This window comes from Podarcis muralis, chromosome 1 (genome assembly GCF_964188315.1).
Source record: "Podarcis muralis chromosome 1, rPodMur119.hap1.1, whole genome shotgun sequence".
NCBI classification, from domain to species: domain Eukaryota; kingdom Metazoa; phylum Chordata; class Lepidosauria; order Squamata; family Lacertidae; genus Podarcis; species Podarcis muralis.
Genome location: NC_135655.1, coordinates 51,264,525 through 51,284,479, shown reverse-complemented (window position 1 = coordinate 51,284,479; position 19,955 = coordinate 51,264,525). Strand labels below are relative to the sequence as shown.

The 19,955-nt window shown below is 45.3% G+C and overlaps 1 protein-coding gene across 4 annotated transcripts in view; it reads left to right on the top strand.

Moving 5' to 3' along the window:
* MAPK8IP1 (mitogen-activated protein kinase 8 interacting protein 1) overlaps nt 1-19,955 on the top strand; it is a 61,867-nt gene that overhangs the window by 24,162 nt on the left and 17,750 nt on the right. For 3 of the 4 annotated variants that reach the window (XM_028727296.2, XM_028727277.2, XM_028727286.2), the window contains exons 2-3: nt 822-927; nt 12,029-12,262. In XM_028727296.2, coding sequence (XP_028583129.1) covers nt 12,101-12,262 — 162 coding nt within the window. In that variant the 5' untranslated portion in view covers nt 822-927; nt 12,029-12,100. Of the gene's footprint in view, nt 1-536; nt 620-821; nt 928-12,028; nt 12,263-19,955 lie in introns of those variants that run through there. The other variant, XM_077928847.1, reaches the window with a different exon arrangement.

The following is a 19,955-nucleotide window of genomic DNA, read 5'->3' as shown; positions in this document are numbered from 1 at the left end:
CTTTAAACCCCTTTTTTTCCTATACTCATATAACATTTATATAAAAAAAGAATGCCTTTAAATATGTTCTTTCAATTTTAGCAAATGTAGCGGTTTGGTTTGAGAGGGTTTAAAAATAAAAAGCTTCATGGAGCTAAAGGCAAGTGTGTTACGGGACACTGTAATCACTTTGATTATTTTGGTTGGTTAGCAACAGGTATGTATGTTGTAGGTAGAGAGAGAGAGAGAGAGATAGCTTATGCCTTTCCACACTCCCCTCCCATAGGGAAAGGCTGGGGAATCTCTGGCTCCCCAAATGTTATTGGACTCCCAACTCCTATCAGCCCCAGTGAGCATGGTTCATGGTCAGGGATGATGGGAGCTGGATGCCAGTGCGCAGGTTCCTATCCCTGGTATAGGGAGTAATTGATGTTTCTGCACATCTTTGAGAACATTATTTCCTTTTGTACGCCCTAGTGTTGGGAAAGGAGGGGCTCAAAATAGTGCCTCCCCCAACTCTCTCACCAGCTACCACCACGTGAGACCAGCCTCTGTGTTCAGGGCTGCAGGGAATGTTGAAAATACCGCAGCACAAAGAACAGAAGAATCAGGGAAACTCAGATAACCAGCACAGTAGAAGGTAAAATTCCTTTGGAGTCTCTGCTCAGTGGATTATCTAATATAGTAATTGTTAATTTAGCTTGGCAGGCAATTAACCTCTTCTCTCTTTTGGATCCAGGCCTGGGGTTATAACCTTGCCCCAAGCATCACTGTGTGTGTTGTATTTCCTTTTTGGCTAGCTTTCCTTGATGGATAACCTCACACTCTTTGCCTTAACTTAGGCTCACCCATGACATCAGCCTGGAGGAATTTGAGGATGAAGATCTCTCTGAAATCACGGACGAGTGTGGAATCAGCCTGCACTGCAAGGACAGTTTGGCCTCACGGGTAAGGAAATCAGTGCTTCCTTAATTACTGCTAACGAAACACCCATTCCCACCCAATAGGCAGGTAAGGGATGCAGTAATTGTTTCTTGGCAGGTCAAGCCACAGCCATTACATACACACACACACACACACACACAGAGAGAGAGAGAGAGAGAGAGAGAGAGAGAGAGAGAGATGTACTTTCTCAATATGAACCCCCTTCTATCTCCACCCTTTGGATCTGCTTAAGCCTTACTCATTCTCCCCAGTACAAGAAGAGGACTTGTTTGGTTCTTACCGTAGGGGACCAGACATTTTTATGATTCTTTTCTGGACGTCCTTAGACCAGCCTTCCCCAATCTGGTGCATCACTGTGCTGGTTGGGGCTGATGGGTGTTGTCCTTTAAAATACCCAAAGAGTAGCTGGTTGGGGGAAGCTGGCAGGCAGTAATGGTTCACCTGTCTCTCTGTGGTTTGTATTTAAGTGTTCAGTTCTCTTTATGCTGTGTCCTGGGTCTGGGTCACCCTGAGGCAACGTCACTGCAATGCACTGTGTCTTGACTGCACCTGGAGGAGCACCCAGGCCTGAAGCAAATGCAGGTGCCACTGCTATTGTGTGCTTATTAAGCAATCCTTCTTGCGTGAGGCTCTAGACTGGGACTCATTCCCAGCTGCAGATCAGCGGGGGTTGGACTTGATCTATGAAGTATTAACTCTTCTCAGCCTTCGAGAAACTTTCCTCAGCATTTATGAAATCTGAGGGCACTTAAATGAAGGACATCTTGTGTGGAGAGTTTTGCTAAGCGAATGGGAATTGGCATCATCCTTAGATATCCTTCAATAATCTCAACTTTTGACTGGCAGAGCCTTCAGTCTATATTGTACTGAAGGTTCATTTCCTTTTATGAGGCTTCATTTTAAAAGCTCCTCCCTTTATTCCAGAGCATTTTGCATGTCTTTTTATGCCCACATCTCACACTCCCATAGCACATGAGGGATGGTTCTTATTTCCTGTTTGGGGAATTGTTTAATGTTTGATGTTTTATTGTGTTTTTAATAATCTGTTGGGATCCACCCAGAGTGGCTGGGGAAACGAATCAATCAATCAATCAATCAATCAATCAAATTATTATTCTCATAGCTAATTGCTAACACTAGAGCTGCTGAGGTTCAAGCCTCAATGACAGCCAAATCCTTTTGTATAGAAGCCTTTCTCCCTAATCCCAGATATATGCAAAGTGGTTATGGTTAATTGGTGATTAGGAAAGGAGCTCAGCACATGCTTGGAGGCATTCTTCTCTATGTTTACATCACACAGACCTGAGCATCGAAGCTGATGTCTGGAAAGAACTTGTGATTCTATCCAAAGTCTGGTTTTGTAGATGAGACCTTCTGTTTGGATTCAGGTTTTTTCCCATGGAAACATTTCCTCATGTGAAACTTAAGGAGATATAATGGCCATGTGAGATTTGTACCACCACAGTGTGTTAGGCACCACCTTAGATCTGAATCTGCTGAAATGAAGAAGAAGAGGAGGAGTTTGGATTTGATATCCTACTTTATCACTACCCTAAGGAGTCTCAAAGTGGCTAAATTCTCCTTTCCCTTCCTCCCCCACAACAAACACTCTGTGAGGTGAGTGGGGCTGAGAGACTTCAGAGAAGTGTGACTAGCCCAAGGTCACCCAGCAGCTGCGTGTGGAGGAGCGGAGACGGTTCCCCAGATTACAAGACTACCACTACACCACACTGGCTCCCTGCACTTTAAATGAGCCCACAAGGGTTGCAGGGTGACTTGGTAGTGGCTCTAGCAGTACTATGTCACTAGCACTGCGGTGCTGATGGAAAGCAAATGCAACCAAATAATCCAGCACTGTATCATGTACCTCAGCAAGGGAGGGGCATGATAGCCCATTGGGTACAAAAGTAATTCCTGCTCCAAGATCCCAACCAGCCTTCCTGGCTTTGCTGGCCCCAGAACATTCTATCTGCCAGAACATGAATGGGACCTACCATGGGGAAGGGCCATAGCTCAGATCCGCTTTGCATGCAGAGGATGCCAGGTTCAGTCTCTGGCATCTCCAGGTCAAGCTAGGAGAGACCCCTGCCTGAGACCCTGGGGAGATGCTGCCAATCAGTGTAGACAGTATTGAGCTAGAGGGACTAATGGTCTGACTCAGTATAAGGCAGTTTCTATGCTCCTAATAGTAGTAAGGCAGGCATGGCCAAACTTGGCCCTCCAGATGTTTTGGGACTACTGTTCCCATCATCCCTGACTACTTGTCCTGTTAACTAGGGATGATGGGAGTTGTAGTCCCAAAAACATCTGGAGGGCCAAGTTTGGCCATGCCTGTAGTAAGGGAAACAGATGAAATAAAATTGCTTTTCTACCCCTTTCTGGGACCCCTCCCTTGACTAAAGCACATCTTTCCCACCAGCCTTGAAGGTTGCATGTTGAAGAAGTCGGGAAAGATTCAGATGGCAATTTGAGCTGTCTGTGAAAGCCACAGGAGATTGTAAAATGGTGGAGTTTCAAAACTGCATGCTTTTCTGACAACAGAGGCAGAAGTGTGATGCATTTATTATGTATGCCATGCTAGAGGGAAGAAAGCTGCGGAGATGTAAAGAAAAGCTGAGAGGGTTCTCTGTCGCCAGAGGAAGTGCGTTCTCTACAAATGAGATACAGAACATTTCAGGCTCCGGGGGGAAAGGACTTAATGGGCAACTTCCAATTAACCACTCTGAACTTCAACGCTTGGAACATGCTGGCTGTGACTGAGCCACATAGTTTTGAGATGAAGCTCAAGAAGGTGCTTGAAGAAGAATAAAGTGATAGAAAACCTAGAAGAGATTTTTTTCTTTTCTTTCTTTTTGTAAATGAGAAGTAATTTTTAAAGAATAAACTCCGGTTATGTTACAGCTGGGCAGAGTACATGGACACTGATCAAAACAAATACGTTGTGTATCCAGGCACTTTGCAGAGACACACTGAGAAAGGAGCTAAAAGGAGAGAGAGTGATCACAGCCAGAAAAAAAAAATGCCTAAGACACAAAATTCTGAAAGAAGCTAAAATATGACTTAATGGTTTACATGGAACTGACAAAAAATTCCCCCAAGGGGCATCACTTATGGTGGGGGGGGGGGAGAGAGAGAGAGATTGAATACCCTGAGCTGAGGTTTCTACATACCGTATTTTTCCATGTATAAGACTAGGTTTTTCTCCTAAAAAGTAATGTCCAAAATTTGGGGGTGTCTTATACACGGATAGATCTTCCCCCATTTTCTTAAATTGGAGTACCCCCCAAATTGGGGCATCTTATACATGTAGGGGTCTTATAGACAGAAAAATACAGTAATTGTTTGAAATCAGTTTTGATTGTGCAGATTGTAGTCATTCAAAATCAGAGCACCATTTGCAGAAAATACTGGGGGCTTGCTCATAAACTCAGGAGGGTGTTGGGTTTTCTATCTCCTTACAGTTGTGTCACTGGACTGGGTACTGCATAACGTTTCCGTTTACAAGGGCATCTGCTGTAGATTCTTCTGGTGCTTCTTCCACCACAAATGTTGCAGTAAAGAAGCCTTATTATGACTATTCCTTTTCCAGCATAGCAGGAAGGAATGCAGTTCCATGCCCTCCCATTCCACCTGTCCAAATACCTGCCCTCCTCCCATATCTTCTCTGGGATACAGACTAAAGCCTGTTTGCTGCTGCTGCTGCCAGTGAGGAGGATGGGCAAAGTTGCCACTTCAGCAGGAGCCACAGCAATTAGTTCTGTTGCTTCAAAGAAAATGCATGTTCTCTGGACTAACAGGTGGCAACTGCAGAGGGGAAAGCTATATAGAAGAAGGATCATTTGCTGTAACAAAGCCTGTGCCCTGTTCCATCGTCTACCAATTAAGAGTAACTTTATGGAGCATGGCATCACCCATTTTTGTCTGATGGAATTTAGTTCTGCTGCACTTCTATTGCATGGGGTAGAAGATGGCATTTTGAAACATCTTGCCTTATGTATGGGAAGTGTCTCTTTCACTCTAAAGCGCTGGTAGTTTCTCAAATAAGATGTGCTGGGGGGTTCTGGTCAACCTGACAGCCCTGTTCTCTGAAAGCACGGGGTTAATACTGAGAAGGAAGCTCTCCACACATGCTCAGTGGTACTGTTCATATTTATGTCACAAGGCCCAAGGCTGAGTGCTTGCATATGATTCTGGGGCCAGTCTCTGGTTTGCTCCTACTCAAATTAAGCTGCATGTAAATGGATCATGAGTAGCTCATAGAAAAGGGCATCTTGCACTGCTTCAGAGTGAAATAGACATCAGATAGGAAGAAACTGGACATGGGCTGCATTTTTTTAAAAAATTGTAAGAGTGCTGCATTGCAGGGGGTTGGACTTGATGACCATACCAACTCCACAATTCTACAATTCCATGAGTGCAAATAACAGATGTCAGCAGCCTCAAACCCTGCCTGGAAATTCATGAACTAAAGACTTTAAAGCAACGCATTTCAGCAAGAACTGAAGGCTAGAAAAGCACATCCGAGCAAGTTCATGCAAGGTAAAATTAAGATATTGTATTTGTTCACCAAGAAGAGCACCCAAGCTTAAACACACACATATACACAGCCGCAGTCATAGCTGCTTTAATCAGAAGTTTGCATGCCAGAGAGCGCGTGGAAGAATGCAAACAAAACAGTTCTGCTCTGAGGTAGGACTTGAAAAAAGTGCTCCAGGGAAAGTATAGATGCTGTTCTGCAAAGTGTGGGTTTTGTTGCATGTAGCCAACATGTGTGGTCCAGAACCCTCAGGGCCCATGCTAGGAAGACACATCCATCTGTCCATCTCTTTGACTAAAGCTGTCTGACAGTGGAACAGGCTGCCACAGAAGATGGTGGACTCTTTTCATTAGAAGCTTTGAAGCAGAGGCCAGAAAGCCACCTCTGAGGGATGTTGTCGTGGTGCCGTTCCTGCATTGGTAGCGGGTTAGACTGGATGACCACTGGGTTCCTTTCCAGGACTGATCCTCTGGTTGCGCACACACTAACCTGCTTGTAGCACAACTATGTTTTTCTCAATCTGGAATCGTTCATGTTTGCTCTCAACATGCTGTTTTCAATCTAGGTTGATTCTAGATACTACCATCTTACTAGAGTGGCTGTGGTTACTTGATATTAAAACCCTCTCCCTGATTACATCATCCATGCTTTTCCTTTCTACACATGCTCCAGGTGAATGAAGAAGGAAATGGTGATTGCCACCTTACTGCAATGAACTTTTATTTTCAGAATGACAGTTTTCCAATGAGCACTTTTCAGGAGCAAAATATATACGCGATATATCTGGTTTGTGTGCGGACTGTGTCGGGAAAACAACCCAGTCTATTTAAGGAAAACCATGTAGGGAAAACAATTCGGTCTCCATTGATTCTAGAATAAAATTTTGGTTGTATACAGCCTAAGATTCTTACATGTCATCATCTTGCCAAAGAAAAACCCTTTGCTAAAATGCCCAGTAAGCCTGAATGCCAGAATGTGACAGCTGATGGATTAGTTTCAACACACACTGACATCTGCACCACAGCCACATTGCTTTGACACCCTTTCAGAGTTCAAGCCCACTACAGATGTTCTGAAGGAGACTTGGGACAGAATGGCTGTCTGAAACATATGCTAACAGAATTGGGACAGACGGTGTCAGGCAGACAAAGGGATGGTAGGTTTTCAAATGGTTGACTAGAAATTTATGACCTTCTGCAGTTGCAGTAGCAGAGCTGAAAGGGATGGCTAGCACCAGTACGCTTTTGTCTACTTTCAACAGTGTGCTTTGCTCTGTATAAATGTGTGTTCTTAAAAATCCACATGAAACAAGTTGAGGCTTAGGAATGTGTGTTAGGAAAAATGGGCTTTAAAAGAGGGGAGCAATGGAGAGAGGTATCTCAGAGGTTCCCCACTGCTGCTATAGCTGGATGTATAGATAAATAATCCTGAGCACTGCCCATATCAAGCTATACAGTTGCCAATTTTTAGGACCTTGTTTTGTCTAACATTGTTTTATTCCCTCTCACAATGGAAGCTAGTTTGTGAAGTTGTGGAGCAACTCTGTTATACTGCAGCGCAAAGTAAGTTTGAATAGTTTGCCATGCTAGTGAAAAGAAGTGAAATGCTGGGGTGTTAATCATTGTGCCACATTTTAAACCTTCAATTTTGTTTATACCAGTTAATCGGGAAGGACCACAAAATAATTACAATGCAGTTTTGAAAGCGATTCATTATTGCATATAGCCTGTTCTCCTCTCTTGGCACACACACTCCTTTCCAGGCCTCCAACATTTCTGGATAATGGATCTCTCCAGACAGGAACTTGATGCTGCTCTGTCTATTACTTCATAGTGCACCTGCCATTCTTAAGTGCACCATGTAAAGTAGACAGCTTGATGATCCCCAGCCCAGCTCCCCAGAGGCAAGCGGTGACTGCTCATGCATATGAATGCTCTAAAGATGTGTGCTGTATCATCAGGAATAAATAGTGGTTTGGAAGAGGAGGAAGAACTGAGAATGGAACTCAGATCTACTTATGTAGAGGAAAGACTGAACTTTTCCACTGATATGATTCCAACATAGTATCAGGAACTCAGGCAAAAATAAGGAGATTTTCTCAGTGAAAAATACTCAGAATTGTATTCTGATTAAAGATAAATGGTGCTATGGAAAGATGGTGAAGCTAGAGTGATAGGGCTAAGCACACACAAAAAAGTTCGCGAAGAACCTTGAGTTGTAGTATTTCGTTGGCCTTGCTGTGCCATTAAACCCCAGGGAGGAGAAGAAAAAGAAAAGTCTGAATGATCTGTTGTCCATGGAAATCATGATGCAGCAATTCTTAGTGCAGCTTCAGTGAGCTGCATATTATTAAATCTATACTTACGAAGAACATAAATCTAGAAAATGGATCACAAATCAAGGCCGGGCAATTGAGAGAAAAGTGCAGCTCTCATCATAAGGCAAACTGGGAATGGCACAAAAGCAAGCATTTATAATAGGGATGGAGAACCTGTGTGCCTCCGGATGTTGGGCTCCACCTTCCATCAGCCTCAGCTAGCAAAGTAGCCAGGGAATGTTGGGAGTTGGAGTCCAACAACATCTGGAAGGCACACAGATTTCCCTTCTGTAATTTGAGAGATTATGTAGTATATAGTATGCCTGCATCTTACACACATTTAACATGTGCAATTTCACCTATACACAGGCAGGGTGGAGTTTCTCCCACAAGAGCTTGTGGGATGTCCTGCAAGATTTTGTGAGAGCTTCCCTATCATTCCCAGAGCCAGAGTGGGCCTTGCTGAGAAGGAAGGCCAAGAGCTTAAAATCTCTTTTTGCATGGGGAACCCCAAGCATACCAAGAGCTTTTAAGTTGTCAGCCTTGCTTCCTAAGAGTGTTTGGGGGACACAAATCATGAGTCTGTGAATTAACTCAGGATAACGCAGGAGGAGGAGGAGGATCAGGGGAGAAGTGAAGCAGCCAGGCTTTTCTTTCTAGGTACCTGCACATTTTCTTGTGCTCTCTAAAACCATGGTTTGGTTGAGCACTATATGCAAATGAAGCCATTGTGTGGCTATAGCTTTGCAGTGCAGCAAGTGGTCTTTAGGAATATGTGGCGGATAGCTTTGACTCATTTCTTAGCTAGTAAACATATTGATGATAGAAAGAAATTTCCCTCAAGATCAGTGTGGCTATTGACCCAGAAGGAGCAGGATTGTCTTCCAGCATATTATGGGGCTTGGCTCACTTGCTTGAATTACCTGGATCTATGTGTTCTGCAAAGACTTTTCTGTGGAGCACATGCTCCCTTCATCTGCCACCTTATGTGTTCTGAACAGTGTCAGGAGATGAAGTGTACGGGTGGTAGTCTGGGTATGTTTGGCACCAAGGAGTTAAAATCAGTGTATCTTTGTCTCCTTTCAGCTCTTTGGTTTTAAGACACTCTGGGGCTTTTAAAAAATGGTTGTACAGCTGTACAAATGGTTTCTTTCTTTTTAACTTAAAGCTCTTGTTACCTTAAAGACTTAAAGATTCCTTATTTACCACAGAAAGGCATTGAGAAAGCTATTTCCTGTGTCATAGAGCGACCCAGAGCATAATATTTACATTTTCAGAATGATCCATAGGCACTTCAGTGGAGTCACTTTGGGGATTTGGTTTTGCTTACCACTGAATTCCTAATAATAATAATAATAATAATAATAATAATAATTTATTATTTATACCCCGCCCATCTGGCTGGGCCTCCCCAGCCACTCTGGGCGGCTTCCATAAAAACCAAAAATACAATAAAGTATCACATGTTAAAAACTTCCCTGAACAGAGCTGCCTTAAGATGTCTCTTGAATGTCAGGTAGTTATTTATCACTTTGACATCTGCTGGAAGGGCGTTCCACAGGGTGGGCGCCACTACCGAGAAGGCCCTCTGCCTGGTTCCCTGTAGCTTTGCTTCTCGCAATGAGGGAACCGCCAGAAGGCCCTCGGCGCTGGACCTCAGCGTCCGGGCAGAATGATGGGGGTGGAGACGCTCCTTCAGGTATACTGGACCGAGGCCGTTTAGGGCTTTAAAGGTCAGCACCAACACTTTGAATTGTGCTCGGAAACGTACTGGGAGCCAATGCAAGTCTTTCAAGACCGGTGTTATATGGTCTCGGCGGCCGCTCCCAGTCACCAGTCTAGCTGCCGCATTCTGGATTAGTTGTAGTTTCCGAGTCACCTTCAAAGGTAGCCCCACGTAGAGTGCATTGCAGTAGTCCAAGCGGGAGATAACCAGAGCATGTACCACTCTGGCGAGACAGTCCGCAGGCAGATAGGGTCTCAGCCTACGTACCAGATGGAGCTGGTAAACAGCTGCCCTGGACACGGATTTGATCTGTGCCTCCATGGACAGCTGTGAGTCGAAAATGACTCCCAGGCTGCGCACCTGGTCCTTCAGGGGCACAGTTACCCCATTCAGGACCAGGGAATCCTCCACACCTGCCCGCCTCCTGTCCCCCAAAGACAGTACTTCTGTCTTGTCAGGATTCAACCTCAATCTGTTAGCCGCCATCCATCCTCCAACCGCCTCCAGACACTCACACAGGACCTTCACCGCCTTCACTGGTTCTGATTTAAAAGAGAGGTAGAGCTGGGTATCATCCGCATACTGATGAGTTCTAACAAGAGTTAGGAAAAATTGCCATGCCCAAATTGCCTTGGCGTTACTTCCTTAAGCTATTTGTATTCATTAGATTACTGCAACGTGTTGGGTTGCCTCTGAAGACTGTTCATAAACTTCAGCTGGTGAAGAATTTGGCAGCCAGGTTTCTCATTGGGGCAAGACAGTTTGAGCATATTACGCCAATCCTGGCCCGACTGCACTGGCTGCCAATTAGTTTCCAGGCCCAATTCAAAGTGATGTTTTTTGCTTATAAAGCCTTAAAGAGCTTAGGACCGCAATACCTCAAGGACCGCCTTTCCCCATGTGAACTGATTTGGATCCCGTACTCATCATCTGAGGCCCTTCTTCGTGTGCCTGCTCCATGAAAGTTCCAGATGGTGGCAACACGAGAACGGGCCTTTTCTGCGTTTCTGGAATGCTCACCCCGGGAGGCTCACCTGGCATCTTCATTACATATCATTAGTCGCCAAGCGAAAGCGTTTCTCTATAACCAGGCCTTTGGCTGATTAACATTCTGTGGCCCTTTAAATGTGTTTGTGGGAGGAGGAATTATTGGTTTCTCTTCGTTTTATTATGTATTCGGTGTTCTTATTTTGTATTTTTATGTTGCAAACTGCCCTGTGATTGCCAGATGAAGGACAGTATAGAAAATTAATACAGTCGTACCTTGGATTCCGAATGCCTTGTGTCTCGAACGTTTTGGCTCCCAAACGCCACAAACTCGGAAGTGAGTGTTCCGGCTTGCGAACGTTCTTTGGAACCCGAACATCCGACGGGGCTTCCACGGCTTCTGATTGGCTGCAGGAGCTTCCTGCAGCCAATCAGACGCTGTGCTTTGGTTTCCAAACATTTTGGAAGTTGAATGGACTTCTGGAACGGATTCCGTTTGACTTCCAAGGTACGACTGTACATTGATTGATTAAAAATGTAACTACTAGGAACTCTCCAGTAGGTGGCAGCTGAGGTCAGGATCAGTTTTTTGTTTTTCTAGAACTTGCCCTCTGCACCAGGGGTAGGGAATCTATGACCCTCCAAATGTTTCTGGCTTACAGCTCCCATCATCCTTGATGGGAGTTGGAGCATCTAGAAGGTTACAGTTTTCCCCTTCCAAAACCCAAGTTTGGATTGCTTAGTTGCTAGAATTGTGACAGAATAGCAAGAGCATCTGTAGCTAAATTTTGGAAAACTTTTTGTTTGGGCATCCTAGGTTATCGGTAAGTCAGAAGTCTGGCAAGTAGCCTCAGTTTAAAAGATTTCACATGAGCAAGGAGGTTCCTGGTCGAATGACTCCCTCATTGTATACAGTATGCACTTTAAATTTGTGAACATTCTGCTGTATTTGCTTGGCAATTTTATTTTTAAAAATTAAAAAGGGGGTGGAAAGGGGGCAAGTGTCCAGGAAAAAAAGACTTTGGCGATTGCACCCAATCTCTGCATACAGAAAACCAAGCAGAGGACTGAGAAGGCTACGTCAGAACCCTTTCCCCAATATCTAGTTTTCTTTACTCAGGGGTTCTTTGGATGAAGAAGCAGTCTCATCACGTGAGCCTCCACCTGCATCCCAAAGTGCAGGCGCAGGTTTACCAGCTGAGATTTTTTATCTGTATTTCCCCCCAACTTTGTCCTGCAGAAATTATCTGTTACACAGTAAACAGAGGGGGTGGGAGTACGGTGTCCCAATTATTTGTTAGGGCTGCTGTGAGGGGTGGTTTGTAAGAGCCTTTGATACGGTGACAAGTCGACAGCTTCTCTTCTAGGTGGCTTTGATTTGGAGCTTTGATGCCCTTTCACAAGGAGACGGTTGCTGCTGATGAATTGCGACTGCCTGACCCACCCTCCTCCGCTTCCTAGCCTTATTACTGCTCTCATTCTTTCTCTCCCTCCCTCTCTCTCTCCCTCCCTCCGTCCCTGTTTTATATCCTGGCAGAGCCATGTGAATCTGCAGACCAGTGGCGTTCTGGGAGTGGGTGGAGGGGAGGCCAGCCGGCTCCAGGCAGAGATGCTTCAGCTAGACCTGATTGATGCTACTGGGGACACCCCAGGCGACGAAGGGACGGCTCCTGAGCCGATCAAGAAGGAGCCCCCGCCAGTGACCATGGACACCTACAGACCCAAGCGGCCCACAACACTCAATCTCTTCCCACAGGTGCCTCGGACGCAGGTGAGTCCCTCGAGCGAGAAAGGGGGTGAGGTGGGTAGGGATCTGCAGGAGAGGGCAGGGCAGGAATAAGACAAGCGCTGTGTCTTAGATCTGAATAGACGTGTTTTGGATTGCTCTGTGATCGTTCCCAGTCACTGTCAAGCAGAAGAGGAGAGCTGATAGTTTCCCCCTGCAGAAATAAGTCAGTGTCTGCAAAGCAAAGAAAGCATGTTCACCTCCCTGAACTCAAACCTCACATTCCCCCCCCCCCCATAGTTGTGTTGCTTATGGGCAAGAATGTGCTCTAATTGGTGAGGAGAGCCTTTGGGGTGTCTTGGAGCTCTGCATGCTTTATCTTTGCATGAAGATTGTGAGAGTCAGTGGTAGATCCTGGAATTAAAGGGCGGCAGGGGTGGGGAGACTGGGTTTCAGTGCTTGATTTCTGAATTGAGATGTTCTGGGGCTCAAACCACTGTAGACATTATAGTCTTTAAGTAGGAAATGCTGCTGTACAATCCCAAGATTGTGTGGTGTGTGCACATGTGGGGGGGGGGAGCCTGTTAGCTGTGAGAGGAATGTACTCTGAACATGCTCAGAGTTTAACATTATTTCTGTTCAAAATATGTTCTGAGTCTGACAGCCGACAAACTGTGGATTAGAATAAGTTTTAGTGAGTTAAGAAGGCAGGGAATCCATTTTGGAATGGACACTGTTTTGGGGAAGCGAGAATTACCTCCCCAGAAATGAGACCATAGGGATAACATCCTAGAAGTGATTAATCCCTTTACCGGGAGACGTTTGGCTGGGATAACAGCTCTGCTGATGAAGGGAGGCTGTGTGCAGTGTTTGTGTGTGCAAGAGGGTGTGGGTGGAAAGAAAGGAACAGCTCATTCTCCTGCATGCTCAGTGGGGCTTACCCTCAGGTGAGGAAGTTAACACTTCCGTATCCTTTTGCCTGGGAAATATCAAACCGTTCCACAGCATCTCTTCTGTGCATTCCCGTCCTCAAATGAGTCACGCAGATAATAAATGCCAAGTTTCCTCTAGAAATTCTTGGCATGTATACTGGTGCCTTGTTGTTTAATTTATCCTGCGTCGAAATGGTTTATAATGCATTCAGTCCATGGTGACCTTCTCTTCTGTTGAATGGCTATAGAATTGTGCATTGTTTTGTGCCTAAGGAATGAAGCTCTAAAAAGCACCAAGATTCTGGACTTGGCCCAGAGAATTGTGAGGCCATCTTTGGCCACGCCAGAGTTGTCTGTAACCTGTTGCACCCTAGGAACCATTGTCAGGAAAGATATACCCCCTGGACAAGATTAAACACCTACCTGGGGATACTGGTCAGAATAACTTAGTAGTAGTTCAAAGGGGATTTGCTCAGAAAAGAACAATGTGGGCACAGAAGAACCAAAATTACAGAGGGGCAGCCATGTTAGTCTGTTAAAGTAAACACAAAGAATCCTGCAGCACCTTAAGGACTAATGGAATTATAGTAGCATTAGCAGACTGTACCACACTTCATTACATTAAAGGAAACAAAATATTCCAGTTAGCTCTGATGGCTAGATCATGGTGCTGATAATGCCAAGGTTGTGGGTTTGATCCCCATAAAGGCCACCTGCATGTTTCTGCATTGTAGAGGGTTGGACTAGATGGCCCTTGGGGTCCCTTCCAACCCCTTGATTTGATGGTGGTGTAAGGAAGAGCACTTATGATGGGAAGCAATTTTACCAGGAAGTGGGAAGAGAACTTGCTGAAAGTATTCAAAAGGGAGCATTTATTAGAAGTAACAGGAAATGTGTGAGCAGTCCATTTTGGCTGTGTTGCATGATACTGAAAAGAGTTTTTAACTTCCCTATATCTGCAGCATCCCTCCTCCATCCGAGAGCAGGAGTGTAGATTTCAGCGCTCCGTGCTGTAACTGTTCGCAGGCTAGCCACCTGCAAACTCTTTATCTGCCTCTCTGTTGTTTAGTCTATAGAGCAAGTAGGGTTCCACATGCAACAAGAGGCTATTTTTAATCGTATGCTGTTCTGGGATATTGGCTCCGCTTACTATATAAGAAGATTTTCCCAGTGACGTTAGCAATGGAAAGTGCACCGAAAGGCAGGTGCTGCTCTGTGCAGCAGATGGTGAAGACTGCATGTCTCTCTCTCTCCCTCTCTCTGTGTGTAGGTGGGGGCTGGGAATTGGTACCATTATGCAATTGACAATAGAGGCTATTAAAGCTCCAGCTGAAGAGCTGAATGGCTTGGGCTGGAGAAAAAGGGGACAAGGATAGAGCCCTCTTCTCCAGCTTTTGCCAACCTGGTGTAACTCCCAGCTTGGCCATACTGGCTGGGGCTGATGGGACTTGTAGTCCAGAATACCTGGAGTGTACCAGGTGGGCCAAAGCCACTCTCATCACAGCTGCGCCTCCAACTTCCATAGGAGAGTGAAATTGGAAAACACCTACTGTCATAGTCTCATGCACCCTGTAACGTTCCCTCTGACACCGAGGATTAGGCTGTACCCTGAAATTTCCGCAAGAGATACCCCACTTGTTGGCTTTAGAGCTCAATGCCAGCAGTTTTGAGCTCTGTCTTAGAACCAAACAAGTTGAGATAGAAGAATAGCCGTGTTTGAATTTTCACAGCAGATGCACCTGCAGAGACAGCCATTATGATGAGGACCACAATGCTGGGTGAAAGATTAATCCTTGAGCAGGACCTACTGGGAAAGGTGCCCTAACAAGTATTGATAGTATACAGGCACCCAGTGCAATTCCCAAAGAATAGTTGTAATACGTTTCACTTTGGGATCCCATACAGCAGCTGAGCTGTTGCATTTTGCACTATCTGCAGCTTCCGGACACTCTTAGAGGGCAGCCCCGCAAAGCCAGGACCCCACAAAGTTCTGTGGTGACACGCATGCACACCATGGGGCATGCTTGCATCATGCACACAAGCCACGGGGTGCCCGTACCTTGGGGCATGCGTGAGTGACACCAGCACACCACAAGGCGTGTGTGCACACTGCGAGCATGCTGTGGAGCATGCTGATGTCACAGGGCCCTGGGGGGTCCCTCAATTATGGGGGCAAGGTGGCAGCCCTGGCTGGGCATGTGCACACCTTGCCTTCCTGGACATCCAGTCTCGACTTAGAATCAAGGAGCACTGCCTGCTCCATATCAGTGAGTGTGAATCCCTCTAGAACAGGTTGCTTACCCTGTTCCTGGGCATAGGAACCACCTCCCATCTTGTCAGGATTCAGCTCCAGTTTATTGGTTCTCATCCAGCCCTTGACGGCTGCCAGACTTTGGGCTTCACCTGACTCAGGTGGTATAAACAAATAGAGCTGGGTGCCATCCACAAATGCCTGGATCTTCTCACCCAGCAGTTTCATATGTGTTTAAAAAGCGTGGGGGAACAAGGTAGGTGCTTGATGATGAGCCAAAAATTACTCTGCAGATAGCAGAACCATCACAGTACAGTGCTCCCAATTCTCAGTTTGCAGGGCTGCTCCAGGAAGGTACCATGGTCTCTGGTATCTAAAGCTGCTGAGAGATCCAGGAGAACCAACAGGGATCCACCTCCCCTGGTATAGGGGCTGATGAAGGGACTAATCTGACTGATCCCTTCATGATGGATGAAGGAGCTGATCTGGCTTGCTTTACCAAGATGTGGGTGAATGAGCTGGGTGGGCCTGTCTGGGTACTTGGTACAGCACCAGACTGAGGCGAGTGTGTTGTTGTTGTCCACAAAAGTACAATCTCCTTTTCCAGAAACCTCTTGATCTTGGGATGGGGTTCAAAGGTCTGCCGCTGGTATTGGGCCAGAGAGACAGTATGTTTAAAGGAGACAAAAATACTATTCTTGCAGTCTGTGCATGCATGCTATCCCTCAAACACATACTGATGTATTATATTTATTTCTTTTCAATAGAGGGGAGGTGGGATTTCCAGTCCAAGATGCTGAATCACCAGAGTAATGTTAATACAAGCTTACTGCGGCAGGAGAATGAGAGTGGTCTTGGGGAGCAAAAACAGCAGGGTGATGAGGGTTATGATGCTGCTCACTGAGAGTGTGTGAGAAAAGGGGTTTTTTTTAGGCCAAGGCAGGCCAAAAACATAATGCAGTCCTCTAAGGTGAGTCTCCCACTCTCCTACTAGGTAAGAAATGCTTTCTGATTCCAACTCTTCCCTTGAAGAAGGAGTTTCAAGTTTGGGCGCAGGAAGAGGGTTGTGTGGGCAGGGCAGTCCTCACAGGTGTGAGTGTGATGAGTGATTTTGACTTGTCCGTGTTTCGCTTCTGCATGTGGGAGTGGATAGGTAGAAGAATTCACAGAAGGCTACGTATGGCAGGTACAAGCAGCCATAGGTGTTGGGGGAGTAATGAAAATTAAATAGCTGTAGGGGTGTTTATGAACTAGGTGAGTAATATTCATAGAAGTTAAATATGGCCTGGAGTAAGTGGTGATCTCACTTGCTCCCCTCCCCCCATACACCTAGTGCCAGGAAGAGCCAACAGAAATGAGTAATTTCCCAGATAATAAAGGTGGCAATTTACGTCATGGGCTCTTCCTCAGCCAGGCTGTCCTGAGCAGGCTCTGTGGGTGCCTTGACTTGCTGTTTTAATGTACTTTTCCCTGAGAGGGAAAGCTGAATATGTCTCCAGACTGACTTAAACTCTCCTTTTATCCTGTTGGTTTTGCCTGTTCAGGAGCAACAATAATGGCAAAATCTGGATGCTAAGATTGTCCGTTTCCAAAGGAACAGGCAGGAGTTTCCAGGGCACTTAGCTATGTCAGCAGCAGACCTCTCTCCAAGCTATTTCTGCTGCTCTGTCAGTCCAGCTATATATCTGATTTTTTTTGGGGGGGGGGGGGCAAAGGCTGGCACTGAGAGCTGGAGTCTGCAAGTAACCCTTTCAGGCCTGGAATTTCCTGAAAAGGCCTATTAAGAGCTGTAACCCAGATCACAAGATCTTATTCTTATCTGGGCAGAGTCTCACTTTGCCAGCTACCGTTTTCTTCTTCACACATGGGTTGGAGGAAAATGACATTAATTTCGGCAAGGAGACAGAGAAACAGCCATGGTCCAAACTGTGGCTTTTCAAAGCTAGTTCCAGTGCAATGCTCTGCATTCATGAGACTTCCCCAGATCTGGCTTCCGGACATAGCATCATCAGTCAGCAATATGTATGACTGATCTGTTCAGACAAAATACTTTCAGGCACACAAATGCATGGCAGTCGGTGCCAGAATAATCCTGTGGAGAGAAATCCTAGTTCCAATTTCATTTATTTATTTAGATCTATCCTTTAACCTTGTTTACACACTTTATGGGCCAATATTGCTAATATGCTTATCGTCCCAGCATCCAATAAAAAGGAATGTGTTCTTAACACATTTATATCTTTGCTGTCTTCTGTACTGTACCTGCACCTGTTTAGTGCATTTTTAGAATTAACAATAATTTCCCCGATTCCATGGCACCAGTCAGATTGGTTCTGCTATAAGAAAGCATGTTTTATTTTATTAAGTTATAGCATTTAGAAACGGCTTAATATTTTTAAAATCTCAAAGCAGTACGCAACTTAAAAACAACATCATTAAAACAAAAATACAGCATATTTGTTCTGTGAACCTCCCTAAGACCTCCAGGTAAAGGGCAGTATATAAATAAAATAAATAATAATTAGTAATAATAATAATAATAATACCAGTGAAACTGTAGTATAAAATGAAGAATTAAGGCTAATGAAGACAGGGTCAAATAAGTTTGAGAAAGCCTGGAAAAAGGTCCACCTTTGTCTGAAGCGAATGATGGTTGCTGCTTCACATATGGCAGAGAGAAGAAGCCCTAAGGAAACATCAGATGAAAGATGTGTTCATACAGAGGTTTCTTTCTCAGTCGGCTAGAATTGCTCATTCTCATTACAGTCCCCTTTTCACATTAATAATAATCATATGTTCACCTCCTACATTACAATTCTTGGATGCTGCATTTGTCTCCTCCAAAGTCCCTTTCAAGTAATCTAATAAATCGGAAAGATCACAACAGATATCTTTGTTTTCTAATGTATGTGCAAAGTTTTATCTCCAGCGTTCCCTGTGTGGTGTTTCATAGACTTTATCTCATGTCAGCTACCATTGATAATTGTACCATTAAATCCAAATCTCTCTCCCTGCTAGAGACACTCAGTTGCTCCAAAGGAGTATGCTTGCTGGGCAGTGTGTCAAAATGTCCTGGTGCAGTAAGGATCTTTTGACACTGCATCAGAAGCATCCCTGTGTTGCAGTGCAGAGCGACTGGATTGTCAAAAGGGCATAAGGATAAGCGTCCAGCTTCCAGCTCATCCCTTTCCCTCAGACTTTACAGCACTGCTCTTGCACTAAATGTGATTCCCCTCTTAGTAATTTCCTGTCATGAAACCAGACCCCGTGTCTTCTTCCAGCAACTCTTGGCCAATGTTGCTATCTCCAAACACACCCAACAAGCTGCAGCAGAAATTGCAGAGTCAGCAAGGGCAGGCTGAGTGAAGGACCTTGTACCACTAGTGTCAAGTATCATGGGTGGAGGAATAACTATGTTACAAGCTCTTCAGGAACAGGGAGCCCTACCCTTCTCCAGTTCATGAGAGCTTCGAATCTTTTGTCTGTGGCACATCATGCAGAATGCCCTCAATCACCATATTGAGATGGTTGCATAATGCCTCCAAAGAACTCTGTTGATTCCTGTCACAAGTGTATGATCTCATAATCCCATTCTCTGGTCATCTGAAGTGTGTGTGTGTGTGTGTGTGTGTGTGTGTGTGTTGGGGGAGAAGCTGCTTCCTTTTCTGCTAGCCCCTCCTCTGGACATGCATTGGCAGAAATGGTTGCTGTTCAGGCAGCTTGAAGCCTGTGCAGTTGCCACTGGGAGCCACGCAGAGGCAAATGGGGACATGGGCTCCTTTGCCCCAGCACAAGAGCAGCTTTCAAAGCTACATTGGCAGCTAGTGGCAGCCTCTCTCTTTCATTGGCTGCAGAGAGGACAATCTCTTGGGACAGTACATCCCACTGCCCTCCCTTCTCTTCCTGCCTCTATTTACTGCTTCATGCAGGTCCCGGGGCTTTCCTTTCATACTGCAATCCAGCAGCACGCCAGGCAAACAAAGTGGCTAGGAAACAGTGCTTTAAGTCTCCAAGGCCTAGGAAGCTTCTAGCTGCAGGTTTAGTTTTATTTTGGGGGCATATTGGGAGGAGCAAGTGAAGGATTCCAAAGGGCTGCAGAGGGAAGTTAGGCTTGGGCAAATGCAGCTGAGAAAAATAATAATAAAAATAATAATTTTAACATAGAAAAACAATAATTTAATTTCAGCAAATTCAGCAAAATGGGAACTGGGAGCAGCAAATGAACAAGGGGACACATGAAATGGCTTTCAGAGAAATTTGGGGGTGTTGTTCTGGAGTCCCATCAGAAGTTTGTTTTTACATTCATTGTTTTTGTTCAGAAAGTATGCATGCCTTTTGTTAACCATCGGTGTAAGTATGTTTCCTTGCCCCTGCCTCTCCCATTGTACATATGGTACAGTGGTGCCTCGCAAGACGAAATTAATTCGTTCCGCAAATTAATACGGCCCTAAACGGCCTCGGCCCAGTATACCTGAAGGAGCGTCTCCTCCCCCATCGTTCTGCCCGGACACTGAGGTCCAGCTCCGAGGGCCTTCTGGCGGTTCCCTCATTGCGA